The sequence below is a fragment of the Leuresthes tenuis genome, unplaced genomic scaffold (genome assembly GCF_036924035.1).
Source record: "Leuresthes tenuis unplaced genomic scaffold, fLeuTen1.0.hap1 SCAF_11, whole genome shotgun sequence".
NCBI lineage: Eukaryota > Metazoa > Chordata > Actinopteri > Atheriniformes > Atherinopsidae > Leuresthes > Leuresthes tenuis.
Genome location: NW_027325365.1, coordinates 9726567 through 9751120, shown reverse-complemented (window position 1 = coordinate 9751120; position 24554 = coordinate 9726567). Strand labels below are relative to the sequence as shown.

The following is a 24554-nucleotide window of genomic DNA, read 5'->3' as shown; positions in this document are numbered from 1 at the left end:
TTGTTATTGGTAGTGAAGACATAAACCGGAAGTGGCTCTACTAGCGATAGGTGAAATGGGAACAGCGCTACCTATCGTACTGTGGTACTGCATGCTTTGTGCCAGTGATTCGATTCATTCACTGCCATATATCCAAGGCTAATTATCCTTGCTCAGATATGTAATGTAATCGAGTTAATCTCATCATGTAGACCCACTCAGTGGGTTTCACTGGCACAAAGCATGCAATACCGCAGTACGATAGGTAGATCCACTTCCGGATCAGCAAGCTTAACACAGCCATTCTCTCTGTTAGTTGGCTCTTTTGACATATCCTTTTGATCTTAGTCAAACAAACATTAGGAATATAAAAAAGGCAAAAATATGATAATAAATAAGGCAAGCAGGCAATGTTAATCATGTTAAAGTTAAAAGTAAAATAATATTCATCGCCTGCAGTTTCTGTCTGACAGATGCACTATAGAGCTCTGGACTTAAACTTTTTACATTAAAGGAAAATACTAAATGAGTGATTTAAGTCTGAAGCTGAATTATAATGAATCAAAGTGAAATAATTTCAACTGGTTGACTTGTGTCAGTGATAAATACTGACAAACTTTCGCTCTCTATTTCTACTTATCATCAGCAGAGTAAAACTGAGATGGCTGCTGAGAACATTAGGAAACCGTGGCAATGCTGTGACATCAATCATCAAGACAAGAGTTAGTGAAAAGATGGCACATGTGTTTAGGGCTGCACAGCACTGTGGTGGTTAGCACTGGTGCCTCACAGCAAGAGGGTTCCTGGTTCAAATCCTGACTGTGGCCTTTCTGTGTGGAGTTTGCATGTTCTGCTGAGTTGGATCAAGTGGGTACAGAATATAGATGGATGGTATGCATTTACATTAAGCTGCCGTGGTGATAAAGCCGAATTAAAAGAAAGCCACTTCTCTGAGACCGAAAGCTCTGATTTTAGGCTCAAGAAACAGGGCCGAACTGTTGAGCAGCTGAAATCATTTAACAAGCATGGAACAGGAAAACATTTCACTTTTAAACTTACAGCAGTTGTCCAAAGCAGTCCCAAATGCTTCTAGTGTTGTTAAAGGAAGAGGCAATGGTGGTGAACAAACTCCTGTGCCAATTACTGAAACATATTGCTTGAATCAAATGAAAAAAAATCAGCATATATTTTTCAGAAAACAAAAACTGCTTAGTCTTTTTGCTATTTTCATTTAAAGTAAAGGTTTAAATGATTCCACAATAGCAGCTTATTTGTTAACATTCTCTTTTGAAACAAGGCTGCAAAAACAGAAGACCCGACCCCCCTTAAGAGAGACATTTTGACTGAGGATTTGTAGTTAATATGCATGGACTGAGCAAATATTTTACAAGTACAATCTTGTGCAGCAAAGGCAGGAGCTGTGTAAACCAGATAAATGACTGAGCAGACATCCAATTTCAATGGTTTATGTAAGAGTAGTAAAAACGACAGCTGCTAGTTTGCTGCCATTATATTTAAATTTTACATGCAACTACCGCAGCCATGTTCTCAAGTGGCAGTGTGTTGAATACCAATTGAGAAAAAAGAGACTCATTTATTCAAATAACAATCTTTCCAGAGGAACTGAAAGATGTTGGGATTTGTGATTACACTCATTGTTGCAATATTGATTCATGTGAGCCAGCAGCAGCCGTTTTGATCATGTGGAACCATGGTATGAAATACAGGTCTCAATAAAGGGCAAACAGTAACTGACAAAGCAATTTTCCACTCAAGGTCTCCATAATACACTGCATGAGGGTTAACTCAAACTCATAGATCACAGGATGAACACAAAACTATATTTCACGGGCTGGATGCCTCTCATATGACAAGGCTGTAATTATATTGGAATTATGATAAAATTAAAAGTCTCAGTTGAACAGTGTGCACAGACACGAAGCAAAACACGAGCAAAAACAGCAGTGAACCAAATGACCTTTGTTTATTCACTTTGCTTCCTTTACAAGTCATCAGAAGCATAAAATGATTACCTCTCTAAAGAGTTGCTAATTGTGAACCTTAAGGTCAAACAGAGCAGTTACTATTGTGACAGTTTTCATTTGGCTTTCTTGTCCGATATTAAAGTGCTAACTCCCAGCTTTAAAGCTGCTCTAATCAAAGAAAATTAATTTTAGAGGCAAATTGCAGCCACTATAGGCAGGCCTGTTATTACATAATTACCTAATAAGGATTATCTGAGCAGCCAGTAAACTGTTCGCCTAATGAGAGAATTGACTAAATTCTCACGTACAAAAACAAAAAGCATAAATGTTGTATTACAATAATAATTTTCACATTTGGTTTTGCTACGTTTATGACATGTTCTGGTTGCACAGATAAAGAATTGTGACCACTGACAGTTTATATCGAAACACTTCACTTCTAACACTCCTCACAGATCGCGTTTCAGTGAGAGTCAATTAAATGTAAACCAAACGCCGGAGTGGGTGCAGAAAGTTTGAGAACTTGTGGGAACTTAGTTGGATATGCTGTGATAAGGTGGCACTCAAGCTTCCCAATATCATAAATAAGATTTTTAAAAAAGCCTCTATGGTGATCCACCTGCCATTTATGTCATATCTGCAATTTACACCGCCTAAAAAGAAAATTATGTATTTTCAATTGACGTGTTCCAAAGTTCTTTGCCAGTGAATAACTCTTGAGTTCCCATCATCTGGATGGCAACAGACCTTTTTCACTGCAGAAACTTTGATTTGAAGTAGTAGAGAAAGAGGCAGAACTTCCTCTAAATGGAACGCAGTTCTTATTGATCTTCAAAATGTCCGCTGTGATAAAGGTCTATCAACATTTCACAGGTGTGGCAGCCTGAACAAGAGTGGAAATGCTGTTTGAGGTTAATATTTCTGATTTTGCAGGTTATAAGTGTGTCATTTCCAGCAGCAGTAGACAGACAGCTGTTTACATGAAAAACAAGGCTCCTAAAAATACGAAGTGTTGTTTGAGCAGCACGACACAGCAGTCAAGCAAAGATGGCAAGTAACCACTTATCTGTTTAATGCTTTGTTATGTTAAAGAGTCATTCCCTCGGAGAGAGTGGAACACGGATTTTGGGTCACGTTATACTTGACAAGAGAAATAAATAGTTAAGTAGAGCATGTGAAAGGAGAGATTAATAAAGATTTTCATATCTTACAACTTTCTCTGCACACCTGCTGACGACTGCAAACACGAGTCGCACGCAGATTAGGTTTCGTGTGTGCTGAATCTAAAATTTGGCAATTGTTTGCTGAAGATTTAGCTCTGAAGAAATAATGAATGCAATTCTGAAAGGTGATTTTTATTTTGGTAAAAACACCCAACAGCCCTCAAATCCCAAGTCTCTATAAAGAAGGTATTTAAGTAACATGTTTGCTTTTAAAATCAAATCTGTTGTTAGGTCTTATTTGATTTCTAACCAATGCGTCCTGATGTTGGCAGAACAATAGAAACTTATCGCTACTGAAATGCTAATAAGAAGTTGTTCCACACATTTGGACAGCCCTGATGAAATGCACATTGTGATGTGAACTGGTCTTTATTCTTATTGGCTTTGTGGCTGCAGGAATGGAAATGACTGAGAACAATAAGGGCAAGTCTTTCATCAAACATCTGTCATCTCATCTTCCATCTCGTCCCCCTCTGTTTCACCTTCTGCCTCGCCTTCTTCCTCCTCTTCCTCCTCAGATGTCACATCCAGCTCATCCATCTGGGACACACACTTTGGACACGAGCAGATAAACAGGTAGTTCTCCCTGGGAAGAAAATGTTCAGTCGCGCTGTTGTTACCCCAACAAGAGCCGAATTAATTAGAAGCATTCGTCACTCTGCTGTTAATAAACTCTGATGCTTTTCAGCAGCAGCTGTGCACCAGAACAATTGACTGTTTAACATTGTAATTAATACTTATAGTGCATTTAATGCCTGCTATGATACAAAGGCCAATCTGGACTAGAATATACTTTCTCAAACATGAGAGTTGAGACCGGATACATTAAAACTTTATGCCTCTCAGGTACTGGAACAGTCTTGGTATGCAATTCAACGATAGATTTACATCACGCTAATCAATGATGCGCATGAGCTCAAGAGCAGCTTTTAGACCTCGTACTGTTTCTACCTCAAGACTGCCTCTGATTGCCTTGCAGGCTTTTTATTGATCCAGCTGGAATTCATAAGAGTGTGACCCCTGTTCAAGCGATTTATCCAGAGGATTACATATGTTTACCTCAGAATTTTGTGCCTGCTGTGACGGCTTCTGTCCCGCTGACAGCAATCCAAATAACTGATGCAGATCTCCTGTAGATTGAAGAAAACACACCACTGAACTGGCTAAGGAACCTCAATATTGATTAAGCAACTGAGCCTTACTTGTTACCATACTACTAACACTACTTTTTAGAGAGAGCAGAACTAGATTTTCCACGTGTCTATGAACTGTTATGCAGGAAGTTATATTCTTCTACCTCTCTAGTGAATATTCTATTTGACTGCCAAAAGAAAGCTCTGCTGTGAAAGTAGCCGGCTGCTGTGACATTACTGTGCCATTCAGATGCAAGCCTTCTCAATCTTTCTGACAGCTTGACAAACCCACTCAACTCCTGAAAGTCTCAGCCTTCTAATACTGTCTGACATGGGAAAACACAAAGCTAGAGCGGGACGCTCATTCCCATCTATCCAAAATGTATCACTCCCAACCCAGATGTGTCAGCTGACCTCGCCGGGTTTGATGTCATTAAGGGCACTGAGGTGAAGCAGGAAATTGTTGTCGGGGAAGGACGCCTCTGCATTAGGGATGCAGCTGTGGTTACCTGCAAGGTTCGAACATGACAAAAGGAAAAAAAAGTAATCAAACAGCTTTGTGACCAGTTAACAAGGTCTCTTTTTATGTTGAAGTGACAAAGCTCATAACAAAGACATCATCGGCACTTACATGAGCTCTGAAGCAGAAAAAGTCCAGAGCCCTCACAGTTCAGAAAGTCTCCCGTTTCTGCAGAGAACACCACAAATTATGCACAGTCGTGACCTTTTTTGGGATCTGCACAGAGGTTACATAATAATGCCAACACTGTAACTGCTGAAAACTGCAGCACAAACAATAAACACTCAGTCAAACAATATGGCCATTAAAAAATCTGCTTGGTTGAGACTAAAGTAATTTACTCTAGAAAATACTGCAGAACTGAGATAAAACTGTGACCTTTTTCGATGTCCTTGTACAGCTGGTCAATAAAAGAGTCCAACTGCTCCCTCTGCTGGGCAGAAAGCTCAAGTGCATCACAGGCATGAACCCACTGGCTCAAGGAACTGGAATTAAATACCAAAAGAGCACAAAGGAAGGAATGTATAAGAGCTGAACTGAGATCCAGAGTTGGACCTGTAGATAGTTGAAGTTAAGAAGAGGCAGTCGTTTACCTGGTGCCGATGCCTTGTCCGTTTGTTCCCACCAAGGCAAACAGAGAGCGGAAACCCTCCGGAACAAACCACTGCAACACAGTCTTAGTTACTGATGTCATTTCTTTTGTACTTCAGCATCACTTGATGTGGTAAGAATGACATTAACATTATTCACGATGGAGCTGGAACTAATAGCTGAATGTTCTGAGTCTACAGCAGCCTCGAAACAAAGTTCTTCAAATATATATAATATATATATATATATATAATATTCAAATGGAATATTTTGGTATTCAGTGAACAATTAATTGGTCAAAACTCATGGATTAAGTAACACTCAAGACATCATTCCACCTTCTGGGGACATCCCCCGATGATTTTTTGCTTTTTCCACCACATAGGGTAACATGAGGACTTTCCTGGGATTCATGAGACATACCTGATGAATGTATCCACACAACCACAAATTAAAACAGCCAAAAGCTGAAAGATACGCGCATAAGTCAGGGTGAGCGTGTGCTCAGTGAGTTTTCCATGAATCAGTGCTAGGTTGGCTACAGGCTAAAAAAAACCATCCCTGTAACTAAAAGGGAAGCCTGCACAGCAACGCATGGCGGATGCTCCAAGGGGACCTTTTTTTGTTTGCTGGGTAATGAATACAACATGAGACATGAATAGAAACACTGTCATTATGCAGAAAACACCATCAGTATGAAGAGAAACACTTCAGCTGCTTGTACATAAAGTCACTGGAACAGGTGAGAAAACATTTAGGAGGCAGAGAAGGCCAAATAAGCCCAGCACATTCAACTCCCTGCCACTGCAATTAGCTGTTTTTAATTACAAACTTGCTGGCAGCTGTGTGGGGTCTTTTTTTTTTCCTAAAAGGGGTGAATAAGTTCTGGTTTGAAAAACACAAACAACACTAAATTGTTTATTTTCAGACAAACTTACCCGGCTGAGATTGTCATCATAAAGTGCTGCTTTAAAAAGACTGTGCAACAAGGCCAACTGCCCCTGTGAACATAACATGAAAGAAATAAAAATTACAATTACCAGACATAAAAAACATCAGAAGTGGCCACAGTGGGAGTTTAAACTCTCAGGGGATAATAACACTGCTCCTGTTTGCTTGTTGAGCTGTAAAAAGCTGCAATATCATCTTTGAACTGGCAGACTTCATACATTTTGCACTTCGGTGACTTCACACCTCCAGCAGATAAAACATGAAGTTAACTTACCTTGAACTGTTCTCCCAGGAGCTTATGGGCGATCTCCTCCTCCTCATTCGCTGTCCGGCTGCAGAAGTGAGAGAACAGCTTCTGCCAGTGTGCTTTATCTTTGGCCTGGACGACATGAAAAACATTGTGTCGTTTAGTTGTCGCAGCATATTTCGTTGTGAGACTGTCGCATTGCTTTGTAACACGTTCCTAATTTGCTGACTGTGATATGATGTGGACAAAAAAATGACTGATTCAAACTAAATCACTGGTTGTAGCAGCACATCAGACACAAATATCCTTTAAGCAGTATAAATCTTTTCTGCAAATATATCCAAATCAGCATTTTCATCACAATATCTCTTGTCCTCACGGGGCTTTTAAAATCTCATTACTCATCATTCTCATTAAAAGCACATGTGTCAGTCTCAAAGTTTATTTCAAAATAGTTTTAACACCAGAAAGATTTTATAAAAAAAACCCTGCATAAAAATCTAATTATAGGCAGCATGTTACATCAATTTACATAAAAGATTTTGCATTGTAGCTTAAACATGTCTTACAAGTCTCACCTGTTTGACTAGAGCAACCATTCTGGCCATGAGCATGACGCTGGAGGTCTCTGGGGGATAATGCATACTCCTGAAAAGAGACAAACACGAAGGTGAATGAAAACTTTACAGAGAATTAAAAAAAAAAAAAAGGTTTATCGGCAAACAGCTCCGTGTCACCTCCATGCATCTTTGAGCTTGTTGATGGGGTGGTCTGCATCTTCCTGAGAGGGACCCAGACACAGAACTCGGTGATACTGATCTGCTGCAGCTTGCCGACACTCGCTGCTGCAGTACCTCACCTGCAGAAGACGGATGAAAACAAGTGATTAAACTCCGTACAGCGCTGCTCTTTCACCACACTCTGAAACCTACAGGTCTGCATCACCTAGCAACAATGTAATCTGGAAGCTTAATAAAATTCACAGGCTCTGAGACACTAATGACACCAATAAGCATGAAATCATTTTCTTCATCAAAATGTTTTAAGAAATTATTGGACACCTATCTCTAAAACTATCATATGAAACACACTCATATCATATGCTCATATCGGGCTTGAAACTAACAAGCACATCCATATTTTATCTGGTCTCAATTGGCTAACATGATATCCCTTTTGTGAATAATAATCCCCTTCGGAGTTAACTAAATAAAATAAGGCAAGATTTTCCATCAAGGCTAAAAATGCTTTTACTCATTTTCCTCTCGTGCTGTTCCTCCTGCATTCACTGGACGGCAGCGAAGCAGAAAGGGAAGTGTTAAAGCTTGTTTCATTTCTCTGCATGTGCTTTCTTTGAAAAATAAAACAAAGCTATAAAAGGGCCGTAAGAGGTCTAAAAGTTAGCAACTCTAATTGGCAACAACGCAACCCAACAGGCTTCCCTTCTGTGATAGCATTTTTGATCTGGTGTAGGTGTATTAAAATGGTTCTGCTGCACCAGATTTCATCATTTAAGCTTGTGAAAAACTAAATATAGGCAGCGAGATGTGAAGGAGATGGCACATGCATGCTCAAGGGGCTGTTCTCTTGACACACTTCCATGGAATTGAGTCAGTTCTGTCCGGTATCATCTAATTTCATACCTCGCTTGAAAAAACTCTGGTGTATATTAAAAGGTCGGTATAGAGCGTAGCCCTAATTCAGCCTGTTTGATTGTGACATTGTAGCGTGTTAATAATACACAAACTGCTTGATAAAACCTCCGGAGTAAGCAGGGGTCTCGGTCTCTTTGTCTCATAAAAACAGGTGTAGGCGTACCTGGCACTGAGGGCAGGCCTGGTGGAGCTCTGGGCGAACACGGCAGAGCTCAGGATGAGGAAGGATGAGCGCAGGGTTTCCGCTGAGTCTCCTCGCATTTTCCTCTGCAGTTTCCAGAGCTCGTAAGCAGTACTCACAGGCTGGTAAAGGCGGCAGGAGAGACGAAGTAAATAACAGAATTTTGAGGTATTTAAGTGTCATTTTGGGGGAAACTCTAAAAATCAAGAATCATCTTGTTAGGTTCATGTCCTGACACTGTGTGTTGATAACTACACGGTACTCATTCAACATCAACCTCAGTTTAAGTCTTAATCAATGCAAAGATGCCATGACGAATGCATTTCAGTATTAAACATCACCAACACGTGTCCACATCTCACCTTTATATTTATACAAAGCATTCCACAGGAACTGCGCAGAAACAAGAGGCCGCTCAATGAAAATGGCATCTCCCTTCTTGATGCTTCTCTTAGCAAAGAGACCCTTACCCTAAAACATAAACAGCAAAAGCAAAATGCTAAAGAACAGTTTTGACCTATATATGAAATGATGGTGTTTAGCTTTCCCTGTATGCGTTTTTTTCTACAAACAATACATAAACCAGTGCCAACAGAAAGGCAGTAAAACAGCCCAAACAAGCTCCAACAAATGCGCCACATCTCCTCTTATTCTCTTTCCAAGACTTACGTTTTTGTTTAGGTTTCTATTGCGTTGTGGCTTTTAGAAAGACTGTTTCATGTCTGTACAAAGACTGTTATTACTCAGATATATTTAAAGCCAGACATTTCTTTTTTTGTCTCTTTGTTCGATTATAGTGAAAGGATATATACACATATTAACTCCCAAATAACAGGCTTTGACAGAAACGTCTTAGGATTCTTTATAAACGTCCAATCGTTCACATTCGTTTATGGTGAGGAGTAATTGATTTTAATTCCCGGACTATAAAGAGCATCTTTTGAGTTAAGCGGGCTCAGATTTCAGCTTCAAGGATGCTGAACCCCAAAGATCCATTTGCATGCAAAAGGTGAGGTTAAACAAGTACACAAATAGGAATTTCCGGAAGGTTTCGACAGCTAGTGGATGCAAGTCCCATTGCAGCAGTCTGATGCAGGCGGCATGCGACCAACGTTGCTGCTTTAAAGTGACATTAAACCACAGTTTTAACTCAGTCCGTTAATTCTGACAAACTGAATATGTCTCACCTTTATGTTGTCTATGAACCTCGCTTCCACGCTGCTGGCAACTTTACCGGGTTCCACGCACAGGGAAAACATGTCATCCAAGGGAGCAGCCATGTTTCACACGACCTTTCCCCTTTCAACTCCGACACGTAATCTGTGAAAAAAGACAGCGGCGCCCTCTGCCGGCGAGTTTCTGAACTGCGCCGGTTTCTGCAGTGAGTTATTTTACTGAAGCTTAAGCTTGAAAATAAATATTGTATCGTGCAGATATACTGGGTAGGTAAATATAATTAGCATATTGTGTAAGCAGTAAACTTACAAAGAAAGCTTACCCCTGATGTTTAAAGAGTTAGACTTAGTTAAAACTGATCAGGTGAGCTTAACAAGAATTGCAATAAGCATAAGAAAGCAAAGAAAAACTGTGCCTGCAGAGTCTGTAATGTACAAAGATTTTCCATATACAGGTCACGCTTAGTCAGACTAATGCAAAATTATCAAAAAAGAAAACACAAATTATTGATTATGTCACATGTGTAACTCCTCTTTTCTTTAACCAACACAGTGAAATACTTCATTTTCCAAAAAAGAAAAAAAATTAATCTATTATGTTGACATAAAAGCTAAGGAATAATTTGGAAAAAATAGCAAAGGAGTTGAAACGTATTTTTGTATCACTAAACATCTGAATTACAGAATAAAAACACATACAGTGAAAGAGTATTTATTATAGTTATATATTGTAAAATTCTATATATATTGATGTTCGACATTGTTTGGCTAGCAAACATTTAACAAACTTGTCGTACAATTATCATATAAAGGCTTAAAAACATAATCAGTTGTATTGCACATGTGTATATTATAGCTATGTTTAAAGTATTGTACAAAATAACTGTTTAAGTATACAGAAGTGGTTTAAAGTAACAACAGTCAGCAGTGCAGGAAAGTGTCCTCTATGCGAGTTAAGACAGAAAATTAGTACAAAATCAATTAATCCAAATGGTACTTCACATTATGTGTGTTAAAAGATCTGGTGTGTAATCATACTGGTTCATGGTGGTCACTTTTTCATTGCACAGTTTCTATCAGCACTATAGCCTGACTGGAGCACATCTGAGGCTACTCAGCCCTTCCAGAAAGTTTTTCAGTGTATACAGGAGGACACTTACAGCAGTGTTTCAAAGCAAGTCAGAAACTTTTAACTTCAGTCCACCACAGATATCTAACAGGACGGAGCCAATGTTACTGTCAGAATGTGTGTGTAGGAACTCATAAGTAACAAGAAATAGCTGCTCAGAAAGGTGTTCATCACATTTTCCAATAAGTGACAATAAGTTTATTTTACAACTGATACTTGACCTACTCAGTCATGGTCACAGTTCAGTAGTTTTTTTTTATTTAAGGAATCCTTATCAAAAATATTTATTGTGGTATGATGCTACAACACTGTTATCAGTATCAGCCTTAAAAAAAAATGGTATGCCGTGCTCTGAAACAGATCTATAATTCAACAGCTGCAGTTGTTTTGTTCCCAAACTGGGGTTAGTACCTATAAAATGTCATCCGATTTCAAATTCAGGCGTATCAAACTCTTTAGCCCTCTCACAACAACTAAAATAAAACAATAAATGCCATTTTAGAGATAAAGGACCGTAAGTAGACATCAATTAATAAGGCTAAGTGAAACAAAGTGTCTGTGAGCTTCTCATTTAGGAGGTAATGAGCTGCCAGAAAGATTAATCACAACAAAGCTGACTAATTAAGAGTGGTTAACCTGTGAATGAACTCCTGTTTGGCACTACATCCTTGGCTGGTGTCAAATCAAGCACCTCGTCACTTCCTTGAGTGTCAGTTTCTTCTCATACCTCACTTTATGCATCCCTAATCATTTCCCTATTCATTTTCCATCTGAGATATATGCAGAACAAGAGACATGAGGAGACAGCTTTCATGGCAACAGGCCGTTATCATAGTCAGAAATCTTTACCTCAAAGTCAATCAACACTTTAACATGAACCATGGCAGAGTTGCAACATCTGTCCATTTAGTTTAACCTGATCCTTTGTGATCTATGTCAGGCGACTATAGGTTCTTGTGACAGCCTCTGTATTTCCTACAATTCCATCCACAATGTAGCATAATGTGTCATTCCTCTTTCTTTGTTTCTTCTTTCTTCACAGCTCCTGTGTCAAGACTTTTTCTCCTGCAAATGCATTTTGGAGTCCTCTTCCGTCTACTACTTGAAGTTAAGATTTGCCATACAGAGGGCATGGAAGCAGCTAAAAATATGCACCATTAATTGTGTTTAAAGAGTTACCTGTAGTGATATAATCCCAGAGAGAATAACCACCTGATACAGCTGTTTTCATCCCTTCTCCAGAGCTCTTTCCGTCTGCCATCCTTCTGTTTTTGTTTTACAGCTCACAGACTCACATGCATGCAGCTGTTTGCAGCCAAAAAGCTCTGATAAACTAACTGTAAACAACCATTGGAAGAAAGACCAGCTGGTGACCGTAGTGGCATGCTCAGCAGCTGAAGTTCAAGATATTTTGTTTCCCAAAAGATGGTGGAGACCAAAAAGAGACTGAATATGGGATTTAAATTAATTTGAAAAAACAAACAAACAAACCACAATCTCAAATTAATTATAGCATTGCTCTGTATCTGCTTGGTGTGAAAATACTGTGTCGGGAACACTACAGTATGTTGCATATAGATCAGTTAGATAACCTATTGCTAATGCTAAAAAACTGATTTCTATTTAGAGTTCTTAAAAACACTAGTAAAGGAAATAATCTGGGCCCTTTTCAAGCTCTGAAGACGCTCTGACTTGATAATTGCAGGTATCATAAGAACAGTAGAAAACAGGTTCAGATTCATGTTGGAAGTCTCTACAGTGGTAATAATGCAGTAGATACTTCCCTAACCCTGCAGTGGGTTCTCAATAACAGTTATTCACAATGCAGCTTCAGTTCCCTCCTCTTGCCCCATCCACTCATCTCCAACACCACGCCATCCATCATAAACCTTTGTTGTAGGTCACAACCTTGCAATCTGTTGCCATGGCAATTTCCGGCTCAAGGCGAGACACCTCGATCTGCAAAAAGAGAAAGGAAAAAAAAAAAGCATGAAGTGGCTGATGATAAAATTCAGCTTTGTACGTCTGTTTAGCCTTGAAAGTCATTTTTAATTTGAGAAGGAAGAGACAGACAGAATAGGGGGTGTGGACAGGGGGGTGTGTGCCAAGTAGAGTATATGTAATTTGAATATCTTCACAGCTGCTCCATGAGCCATCTGGCCATGAGAACAGCGGCTCATCTGACAGTACATACTGTACCTGAGACATCTGTGGGAACAGGCTGATGGCCACGGGCAGGGAGAGGCCGAATGTAACCAGGCACACGAGGCTGTGGATGGGCAGCAACAATCTGCGGTTGCTCTGCAGAAATTGCAGCCTGCACAAGTCAGAACACAGATGAAAGGAAAGTGAGCCTGCAGTGTGGATCGATCCTGGATGACTACTGCAACACCTGGAGTTATTTTTGGATCTGTAGGAAAAACCTCAAGCAGATTTGGGGAAGCAAATTCTCACAATTGGAGGGTAGAAAATTCTGCAAGTGTTCATTTTAATGAGTCAGACTGCAGAGATCCTGTTTCATTTCAAATAAAAATGAAAGTAAAACGTGTCTTTGTTTGTAATGGTTCTATTTTCCCTCTTTTTGTTGTGTATTCTCTGTCAGTGTAGAGACCTTGAGGCACAGCATATGTTGGCTTTGATTCGGTACATGCACAATTTTGCTGTGTATCTGTGACTGTCCTACAAAGACAGAGAGCAGGAACTTATGCTAATATGAGAATGAGGAAAAATAAGCTTTCAGAAACGTTTACTAAACTGTGAAACAACAAAGTTATAAATTGTATATTTATTCAACAGATACTGTAGGTCACTTTTCCCATCAACGACTGGGTTTCTTAACAAGCTATAGTTCAAATTTCTATGGGGAAAACATGTGATGTATCAAGGAATATGTGTTTTTCCAGAAGTGTTTTTAAAATATTTGTAATTTTCCTTTTTATTATATCACGTTTTATGTGCTTGAGTGTGGTCCAAATTTACCCCACGGTACTTTAAAGCAACACTAGTAATTTGTGATGTTATGAATATGTTATCAAATATTGAAGAACGCAGGTTTCATGTTTTATTGCCACTTGCTAAGTCTGAGAAAGAAGTAGTCAAGTAAAACAGGTAAAAGGGACTCGTGCCATTAGTTTCAGTCTAAGTCTTATGCAAGATGAAAAAATGCTTGAAATGTTTTTATTTTTTAGGCATGTTGCAGACATGGTAGTCCACCAGTGGTGACTGGTAATATCTGATAAGTCTTCATTTTTATTAGCTGAATATACGTTCTCTTCTCCAAACTTTCTCTGTTAATTCTACATATAAAGATATGTGTTGATTTGTTGTTCTTTCTAATGTCTGTAGACATTTTCAACTGTTGTTGGGATACATTTAGAAAATGCCTAATCAGCATTAAAGCAAAAATAAAAACTTTTGTTCACACCTCTCAAGGTAGGACATGATGATGGGGGGCAGGACGAAGATTGGCATCGGCAGGACCACACGTGTGAAGGCAGTCTCCGTTATTGCCTGGAGGATAAATATGAGAACATTGTGCACAAGCTTCATTTCAAACACTGCAATAAGGTGGATTTCATCTTTTCTCTCATGAAATCAGATGCAGAAACGCAGGAGCCGAATAGGAAATAAAAGCTCCCCTATTATCAGCCACCATGACATTTGATATTCACAAAAAAAAAAAACAGAGAAGGAAAGCAGCAACATACAAAATAAGAAGCTACTCACATGTCTTGCAGCAATTTTTGAGGATCCCACCACGTTGCCGTTGTTGTCCAACACATCAATACCCTCAGACAGCTCATTGTGTCTCATAAGACCCACATTACAGATGTTTGCACTCGCTGTGGAGTGGAAGACAAATTCAGACTTTCTAATACATTTCATGAACATCTTAACAAAGTGCTGACTGACAAGAAATGCAGTAACCGATCAGAAGAAACACATTATTTCAAGATCAAATACTGTAATACTGAAATATCAACCTGCCGTACTGTTGGTGTGCAGTTAATGTAAAAAATATATAAAAAGTTACAAAAAACTCCAAGTTAAGAGGTTGTGATTCCACCCAGCAGACAGCCACATAACCAGCTTCATTATGACACAGGGGTCTGGTCGAATACTAAATAAAAATACTTCCTATCACCCCCTCTTAAAGTCTTGTCCTTAACCTCGTTAGAAAACGTTGTGGGGTTAAGGAAAGATAGTGGGAACATTTCCCACTATCCAGAGAGGATTTAGGGCAATAATTTAATAATTACTAAATAATTATTTAACCACATTTACACTAAGATGTGATGTCTGCAGCACTTAAACTACAGCTGTTCAATAAATATTCAACAAAGGTGTTTTAGATACTTTGTCTAATGCAATCTGGTTTCATGAATCATTGTTACACAAAGGGTATCTCATATATATATATATATATATATAATTAGTGCATAAGACAATATAAAATATTCCTTTATAATCAAGCTTTGTGATTAAAAAGGAAAGAAAAGTGAAATATAGTGTTCACCTTATATAACGCTCACCTTCACCCTCCTAACTTTATACACACAAATCACAATTCTTATGCTAAAGGAGATAATAAAGGAGGCACTGGAAGCTTTTTTCCGTACCAATTAGAGAAGTTAAACAGCTCTTATCATGACTGCTGATTCCTCCTGGTCATTTAACTCAGTTAGCGAACCTTTATAAGCAATTAAGGCTATTCAACCTTTTGAAAACCCACCTACAGCAGGGAATGGAACAAATCTCTGTATGATCATTCTGGTGGCAGGATTGAGCTTGTTGGCTCTCTCAATCAGTACATTCAATCCCACCTATAAAATACAAACATAGCTGATAAAAAAATACTTGTAATAAATAAAAATGTTACAACTCAAGCAAATTACAACCGCTCAATCTTTAACAAACTCTCATGGAAAAAATATACAATTCCAATTAATTTTCTTTTTACTGTAACATGTTTTAAATTCTGATATAAAGTCAAATTTTCTTATTTCCATATTAAGTGTGGTTATCATTAGTTTATAGTAGTTTAAACAGTGCCTTTAGTTTTAGAGGTGTACTGCTTAAACTATTCCAAGCACCGAAGGGAATTATCAGCAATGATGTTAGTGAAGAACAACACACTCACTGCAATTGAGACAGCACTCGTCACAGCTCCAACGTAGCCTTGAAGGAACTTGGATGTTGGTGTAGGCTGAAGACACACCAAAAACAAACAGAGCCACAGATTGATTCATGCCTAAACTGCTAAAAACTGTAGCATGATATTGTGTCTTAAGTTTCTATTCTTTGTTGAAAAGGACAGGAAGCCAAAAAATAAGTCTGATTAAAGTGGTACGAAACACAGAAGATGTGATAATCGACAAAGAGGAGTGTCTACCTTTGTGGCATTGCGGTTTGCATAGTTCACGCAGGCATTGTGACTCTGGTTCAGCCACTGAAGCAAAAAGAGATGGAAGAGGAGAGTTAAAGATGAGCAAATTATATTTATATTTTTATTTATATCTATATAAATATGGATGGATAGATGGATAGATAGATCAACAGAAGTGGATTATTGGACCTAATCTACAACTGCCAGTAGTATTCTTCTTTATCCATTCTTTGACAGAATGAATCCTGTCCTTAAGTTTTTGTGTCTCAGATCTCTTCTTTTTTCTTTACAATTTCTTTCTTTTATGTCCTTGTTATTTCTTTGACCCAAACCATCATACTATCAACACCACGTTTCTCAAACAGGATACAATCTTAAGGGTTGTTTTGTTTTTTCTGTACTTAATTCATGTTGTCTTGATCTACTTTTAGAACCTATGTTAAAGTGTTAGATAATGTTACAGGTAATTCTTATACAGAAATATAGACAACAGTAAAGGTTTCACAGACTTCCAAGCACCACAGCAAAATGTGCCTCTTATTTCCAGTACCTGCCATATAATGGTAGACACCACTGTCTGATTTGGGAGGAGAAGGCCAATGACCTAGATGAAACCAAGGAATAAGAGCTTATTTTTGGAAAAAAATAAGTTCAAAGTTTAATTTCATCCGTTTCCAAACATGACCGTGACCAAAGACAAAATGCATGATTAAAACGTATGGTTTCCATATGAGACTTACAATCGGTGTTCCAAATGGTACATAGCCTGCACAGTGAAAACATGATTTTCAGTGTAAAAATGATAACAGAATGGATCATCTTAAACAAATCCCACAAAGATCTTCATCTGAGGTCATACCTGACATTCGGAATGGCATGAAGATCTTCTCTCCTGTGTCAGGATGAATGATGGCCTGAGAGCAGAGAGCATGAAAGCTTCCTCGTGCTGCCAGGAGTCCAAAGACTTGAATGTATGAAAGTGCAGTTAACCTAACCTGATGATGGTCTTACCTGTTTGATCTTCTGGGCTTCCCACAGCTTAACAGGTGAGCAATGTGATATTGAAGAAGAAATACAGTCATTTATTAGGTGATAACTTATTTTTGTATGAATTTTTGTGTGCACTTGAAATCTGTACAAAGTCTCCTGTAGTTGTAGCATATGGTCCTGTTTCCAAAAAATGTTTAGACACTGTAAAATGTTAGAATTTGCAAATCATTACAATCATAGACTAAATAAGTAATGTTGAGTCTTTTTACTGACCACTGGAAGAATTTCAGCTTGCACTGGATGATGTAGCAATGGATTCTGTTCCTGAGCCCATGCAATGATTACAGAGATTTCTTTGGCTTCTCTTAATCTTTAAATAATATTCAGTACCATGGATGATGAAATCCCTTCACTCTTTCCATGTTTACACCTTGAGCCACTACTCTTAACTTGCTGGACTATTTACCAAGTCAGTCATTCACAAAGTGGTGAGTCTCTCCTGATCTCCTAATTTCTCTGGGATGCTCTTTTAACAACCAATCATACAACTTCCAAGTTTTTGGAAGCAGGATTGCATTAACTTAAACACGACACAATGTAATTTACAGTCTCTGCACATATTCTAAAACACAGTTTGTATTGAATCACATTGTATCAGTAGAGGATCACCTGAACATCTGACACTCCAGGTGGAAGCGTGCCGTGTTTGTAGTCATCAAGAAGTTTGATGCTTTCTTTTAATCGTTTCTACACATAAATGACAGGAAAATCTCAAACAGGAAGCAAACAACACTTATGTATTGGTTGGGTATCTTTAATCTTTTTTATACTGGCATTGATAAATACCTGCAACAAAACAAATGTAAGCAATTTTATCCAGAATAGAGTATCTGTATCATCACATATTGGTATCTTCTTTTAAACAATGAAATGTTTATGACTGCAAGTAAGATTTACTGTAATTATCAAATTACCTCTCGATTGGTTCATTGATTTTTCAGGCTTTAAGTGTCCGAACTTGCTGAAAATTCTCAGAGCAACTTGTAAAATCTTCAAAGGTCCTGTTTAGTCTGTTACAAGTTAAATTTTTCAAGATTTTTCTTGACAAATATATTAAGCAGTTAATAGATCATGAAAGCAAAAACAATAAATGTTTGACACTATTTGAACACCATTAACTGCATCAGAAAATATCAGATAATTTCCAACATAACACTGATACAAATATATGTTTGGCTCATATTAAGATGTTACTGGGGTTTGCTATTTAACCGTAAGCAGGTTTCATCAGGTTGTGTAAATACCATTTGTATGAAATAACAGATTTAAACTCTTTTCACTTTTTCACCCAAGACACATATTATAGACACATGTAGACATGAAGCTTTACCTCTGACACGAACAGGGTGCTGGGGTCGATGATCTCTACAAAATGTCTGAGGCGACCAAGGAATGAACTCTGGGAAAGACAGTAAGAGAAAGTTAATTATCAATGAAAGCAATTTATAATGGCAACAAACGTGGCAACCAGATAATGCTGGTTAAAATCATGTATGTGCTTATTATATAAAAACACGTGTTATTGATTTACAGGTAAAGCCATGATTTAAGAAATACTAAGGTCATAAATATGTAAAGTCACAACTGTTACTAAATGTTTGACAAAGCTAAGCGCGGTTCAGTTACATTTTACATCACCTAACCCAGTTTAGATGCTGTTTACAAAGTTTCCACATTCTGCCAGGATCATAGTCGTGGTGAAGACACACAAAACCCCTCATTCTAGTTTCACATAGCTGGGTCTTTTCCAAAAGAACTACATTAAAATGATTTTACTCAGTATGTATTTATTCTCAAGCCATGAAAATATTGACCATATCATTAACTGTAAAAAGTTTGATTTCAGTTTAACATTCAGGTAAATAAACTTAATAGACTCATAAAAACAAACTCAATAAAAACTGACTCAGACAAGCTCTGCACACTGTTATCAAGCTAACTAGCTCTAGCTTTACATTTACTGTACAACCATGAGAGTGAACAGCACAACGTAGGCTAAACACTTTTTTTTTGCTCTGTTTTGATTCCCATGTAGAGTAATCATTTTATCGCTTGTTCAACGAAGAAGAAATTAATGAACAAAATGGAGGTACAGTGCAAGCTCCAGCAGTGTTAATGCCCGGTTGTGAAATATGGAAGCAGATTTACAGCAATTTTCTTGACTAATATTTGGAAAAATGAAACAAATCTAAGATCACATTTACCCGATACATTCTTCCAAGTGAGGCCTGAAACTGCTGGTCAAGCACCATGATTTCTGTTTCTTTCACCGCCTGCATCAGCGTGCCAATTGCTGAGTATGCGTGCCAACATTCTGAAAAGGCTCAACAGTAGTTTGTGCCAAGAGTCTCTTTGGCAACCTGGTTGAGCAAAACAAGGCAACCAGATTCAATCAGATTCCCTCTGAGACATTTATCAGATATGAAGGGCAGGAAACACAGCGCTAAGGCAGTCTCTATTTTAATTATCTCTCTAGCACCAGATACTAATTGAAATGACTGGAAACAAACATCAACCCCTCACAAGGACTGTAGATAGAGATAAACTATCTCTCTTTGCTCAGGGTTTTCTCTTCCTGCCATTCCCTCATTTCATGTCTCATCCTCTGACAGGCCATATGTGCTGCAGTGCTGTTTTGTAAGAGTGGGGCAGCGAGCGGATCCATGTGAGAAGACGACTTTAATTATGCATGAGCCTCAGCTCCCCTGAGAGTACACAACTAGGCTAGCAGAGACGGAGCGCAGCAGAAAGCACAGACAAACCAAGCAAGATTTATGCTGATTCAAGGTCTGGCCTGATTTTGATTGCTTTGATGCGAGGATTGGGAAGTGTTACAGTACTTTTATCCAGCCGTCATGAACTGCCGGTTATTGTTGAAAAATAGCATCTTTAACTGGGCCATTCTGAACATGTGGGATATACTAAAGAAGGAGTGAGGGGCAAATCAATAGCTTAGGAGCTACAAACTAAGCATGAATTCAATCTTCAGTGTCACTTGAAAAAAATTGCACATTTTCATTTAGGCATTCTGGGAACAATACAATATCCTGTGTTAATTGGTGTGTTCATGAATTAATCATAACACAATGGGTCCCAAGGCACAGTCATGTAAACAGACCCCATCCTTCCTACAAAAGATCAAAGCATCCAGATTGAGGAAAACATAAATGTGTTTATATTTGACTATTTAAGATAATTTATTTCTATGCTCTCTATATTGTTTTTGTCTTTTTCTGGCATTTTCGCTTCCCTTTGTAATTTTTGTGTTTCGATGAGAAAATTTTGCATCCCTTTCTACTTGTTTTATGTGTCACTGAGTTTTAAATATATCTTTGTGGTTGTTTTGCATGTCACTGTTATGGTGTCTCTGGACCATTTTGCAACCCCTTAAAGCTTTATTAAAGTTTTATGTCCCTTTGTGGTAGTGTACGTCTGTAGTCTCATTTGGCTAGATGCATCCCCCTTGTAGCTACTTTGTGGTTATTCCACATTTAAGAGTTGTCTTGTTGTAGTTTTGCAGTGGTGTTGCATCTTTTTCTACTTTTTGTGAAGGAATTTTGAGTGTCATTGCAGCTGATTATTCCACAAGTAATCAGTCACACACTTTTCACACAAGCTCTAAACCTGGTCATACAGGGACTTCTTTATTGCTTTTCTGTGGTGTTTGTTGTCGTTCATATGCACTTTTACATAAACAGCATTTTAGCTCACATTAAAATGATAGAGCAACAAATTACTTTGTGACTTATTTTTCCAATCTGCATGTGGACTTTACTCCGTGCATCACTGACATCAGGTAAATAATTTTCTTGAGGCTGCTGTTTCAATAAGCTACACAAAGCAGGGGGCATTTACAAATGTAAATGCAAACCTTGTGATGTCTCCTCTGTTAATCTACCATGCGAATTAACGTGAAGGTCACATTATCTTTCAGGGCTGACCGATGACAATTAATTTCTGGACGGAAAATTGAGTGTTGGCTTCATATCAGTGCGCACTGTTGCCATCTTTGTGATATTTTCTGTAGAAAGTATTGTTGGGGGGGGGGGGGGGGGGGGGGGGGGGGGTAGCGTGTTAAATATGCATTGGGTTGATTTTGAAATTGCTGCACAAATTTGGAGAGAATTTCCAACATCTTTCAAAAGAAAAAAAACTGTTAAATGATGTAGCTTCATTTTTTGATGGAGCAGCAGCGCCAAATCTGCGAGAGGTTAAAATGATGCTGCCGGGGATGAGGCGAGCCCGACTAAACTGTATCAAAGTTCATACTAATCTAATCGCACCTAAATTTAATTAGCTCTGGAAGTTGCTGTTTTTTTCTTTTTTTGTTTGTTTTTTATCAGAGACAACAAAGAATGGATGCATATGAAAGGTTACTGTCGCTGCAAAGTGTCAGCATCCAGAGCAGAGCGGAGCGGCAGCAGGGCGGAGGATGGGGGCTGTTTTCTACCCGAAAGCCTTAAAAAACAAAATGTTATAACGGGGTGGTCACCGGAGAACAGAGATTAGGCTACTTACCTGGTCGTATCGGGGTCTCCCGAGCTGGAAAGCAGGACACGCTGCAGATTCCGCCATGACATCCAACTCTTTATTTATTGATGATTTTCGGATTTTCAAGTCGAGTGAACTACATTCAGTGTGAAACTAGTGAAGCAATGTGCCGCTAAGCTCACCGGGATGTGTAGTTTTTTCGTTTGCCTGAATACTGGCAAAGTTGACGCGCATGACTACACATCCCAAATAATCGATAAGGTGCAAGCAATTGCATAACTGCTCGGATTGATCTTGGGAGAGATAACGGCTGATGCGCCCATATGTGTCAGTTTGACCCAACAATTATTATGTGAGGAGGTGCGGCTTTAAGAGGGAAAACATACCAGCGGGTAGCAGTGATTATCCCTGGACTGCTTTTAGAAGGGACTTAATGAAGAACCTGCAGTGGTATGAATCTGCACTCTGGACAGTTTCATTAAGCTCTTCTGATGCAGAGTTCAGAGGAGACACATTTTTGTTAAAGACTGACTTTTGTCCAAATGGCATGTAAATAATTAGAAAACAAAGTGATAGCTTCAGATAGCTCACAAAACAGGAACATTGATGGCCTGTCTTTTTTCTCTCACTGACACCTCCGTAAACGCTGAATACAGCATGTACAGAGTGTAATGCTGGTAAATGTATTCACTTTGCTGACTGCACAACTAAAACCCCAAATGCAGAAGAAAAGGATGACTGTACACCATTCTAGTAGGTCCTCATAATAATATACCTACAAATAATACTCCTGACCTTTCAATCTAGCTCTTTATAAATAATCCTCACAACACTAAATCTATTTGAAAGATACATTTGCTGCTTATGAATGTTTATTCTAGAGTGGCAGTATTCTTCTCTGGGAGAAGCAAAATAGTAGCATTCTTCTTACATCTTTGCTGCTTGTAAGAGTACATTTTAAAACTGATATAATTTATTTTCTCAGTGTGTACAGTCTAAACAGGAAGGGGTAAAGGAGTAGCATATGCTTTAGACCAGGCAGCAACAGACATAAATAAAACGGCATTTCACAATATGTTTTCAACAACAAAAGACAGATAGTCATGTAAGGCAACCGGTTCTCTGGAGTCAAAGATTAATTTCTTATTGAATTGCAAAATCTGTGCAAAGCCCAGCTGCTGAACAAGCGGGTTTTACATAAAAACTGTACTGCCATGAGTGCTCTCTAGTGGAGAGAAATAAGCATTGCTGCAGGAGGAAATGTGTGAAAAAGAAAATATATCCCTCTTCTAAGGCTGAAAGAGGGATATAATAAGAATCATCTTACCTGGTATTCAGATTAGGGAAATAAAACCTCAGATGAAGAAAAAAAAGCAGAAGTAGTGCATGAAAAAACACAAGTACACCCCAAGATTCAATATGTTTTCAGACCACTTTTAGCAGCAGTAACTTTAATCGTTTTCTGAATGATGTTATCTGTCTCGCACATCACTGTGGAGGACATTTTTGCCCGCTCTTCTTCACAACGTTGCTTCACTTAATTGAGGTTTGCAGGCAGTTGTTGATGTCCAGCTCTCTTAAGGTGCCACCAAAACATTTCAGTCAGTTTGAGGTCTGGACTTTGAACGGATCATGGCTATGTTGATTCATTTCTTCTTTCAGCCGCTCTGTTGTAGATTCTCTGGTATGTTTGAGAGCATTTTTACATGTTTCAGCTAAGTTTTAGCTGTCACACTGATGGCCTCATATTTGACACGAGAATACTTCGGTATGTAGAGAAGTTCATGGTGCATTCAGGGACTACAAGGTGCCCAGGTCCTGTGGCTGCAAAACAAGCCCAGAACAACAGCGCTTAACTACAATGCTTGACAGTTGATATCAGGTGTTTGTGCTGATATGCTGTGTTTGGTCTTCTCCAATCATACTGCTGTGTGTTATGACCAAACATCTCCACATTTGTATTGTCTGTCCAGAGGACACAAGTCTTGTAGTTTGTTCAGATGCAACTTTTCAAACCTAATCCATGCTGCCATGTTCTTTTTAGAGAGGAGAGTCTTTCTTCTGGCAACTCTTCCAAATAAGCCACACTTATTTCTTAAATTGTACTGCCATGAACCTTAATATTGAACATGCTGAGTCTGAGATGTCACTCTTAAGTTTTTCTAGTGTCTCTGTGGTGGGGGGAACATGCTGGGACATCCACTCCTGAAAAGATTGGCAGCTGTCTTGAATATTTTCCACTTGTGTATAATCTTTCTCTCTGTAGAATGATGGACTCCAAATGATTTGAAAACGACCTCATAATCCTTCACAGATTGGTGGGCCGCAACAATTGCTTCTCCAGGATCATTGCTGATGTCTTTCCTCCTTAGCGTTGTGTTAACACCCACCTGAATGCTCCAGACCACCAAGCCTCTGCTTTTATTTTTATTGTTATTCAGATGCATTGGATTAGCAGCTCTTGGCTGCTTCTGACCCTTCTCACTGCTTTCGAAGCAGTAAGTCTGTATGATTTTCACACACTGCTTCATTTTGGCTTTGTTTTTTACAAGTAAATAATGACAAGTAAATCATGTGTTGCTGCTCACCTGAGGTCAAATTGTACTCCCTTTTTTACATGCATATACAGTACATAGCACAGCACAGTGCGCACAACAACAGCATGATCTCTCTTGAGTCTTTCTGAAGCTTAATCAGTGACAACAGCAAAACAAAATTACAAACTTTAGTAATGTGCACTTTTTTATTACAGTACTGCGGTCATGGAAAGCATTGCAGATAGCTACAGTGGTATTAATGTGGCATTAGAATATAGTATCACAAAAAAGGGTTTGATAGAAATAACTTATGCTTAAATT

At 38.6% G+C, this 24554-nt stretch overlaps 2 protein-coding genes across 4 annotated transcripts; both read right to left on the bottom strand.

Annotated features, from left to right (window-relative positions):
* Positions 1-1944: 1944 nt before the first annotated feature.
* On the bottom strand, positions 1945-9891 carry smyd5 (SMYD family member 5). 2 transcript variants are annotated; one of them, XR_011917797.1, is made up of 14 exons: positions 9653-9891; positions 8828-8936; positions 8448-8587; positions 7367-7488; positions 7208-7277; positions 6657-6761; positions 6370-6432; positions 5434-5504; positions 5219-5325; positions 4952-5008; positions 4735-4829; positions 4247-4317; positions 2341-3773; positions 1945-2256 (listed from the first exon to the last, which is right to left on the bottom strand). XR_011917797.1 is itself a non-coding variant. In XM_072395364.1 (13 exons), the coding sequence occupies exons 1-13, from the start codon at positions 9743-9745 to the stop codon at positions 3623-3625; spliced, it is 1254 nt and encodes a 417-aa protein (XP_072251465.1). In that variant the 5' UTR covers positions 9746-9891; the 3' UTR covers positions 1945-3622. The 2 variants fall into 2 exon arrangements, 1 of the variants encoding a protein (XP_072251465.1); XM_072395364.1 differs by having other exon boundaries at positions 1945-3773.
* A 1605-nt stretch (positions 9892-11496) lies between these two features.
* Positions 11497-21931, bottom strand: sfxn5b (sideroflexin 5b). 2 transcript variants are annotated; one of them, XM_072395365.1, is made up of 14 exons: positions 21724-21931; positions 18536-18604; positions 17815-17892; positions 17167-17193; positions 17015-17069; positions 16896-16921; positions 16706-16759; positions 16162-16218; positions 15910-15975; positions 15502-15592; positions 14496-14611; positions 14194-14279; positions 12969-13086; positions 11497-12728 (listed from the first exon to the last, which is right to left on the bottom strand). In XM_072395365.1, exons 1-14 carry the CDS (start codon positions 21778-21780, stop codon positions 12651-12653), a joined length of 978 nt encoding a protein of 325 aa, XP_072251466.1. In that variant the 5' UTR covers positions 21781-21931; the 3' UTR covers positions 11497-12650. The 2 variants fall into 2 exon arrangements, with proteins under 2 accessions (XP_072251466.1, XP_072251467.1); XM_072395366.1 differs by lacking the exons at positions 11497-12728; positions 12969-13086; positions 14194-14279 and having other exon boundaries at positions 14501-14611; positions 15506-15592.
* Positions 21932-24554: the final 2623 nt, after the last annotated feature.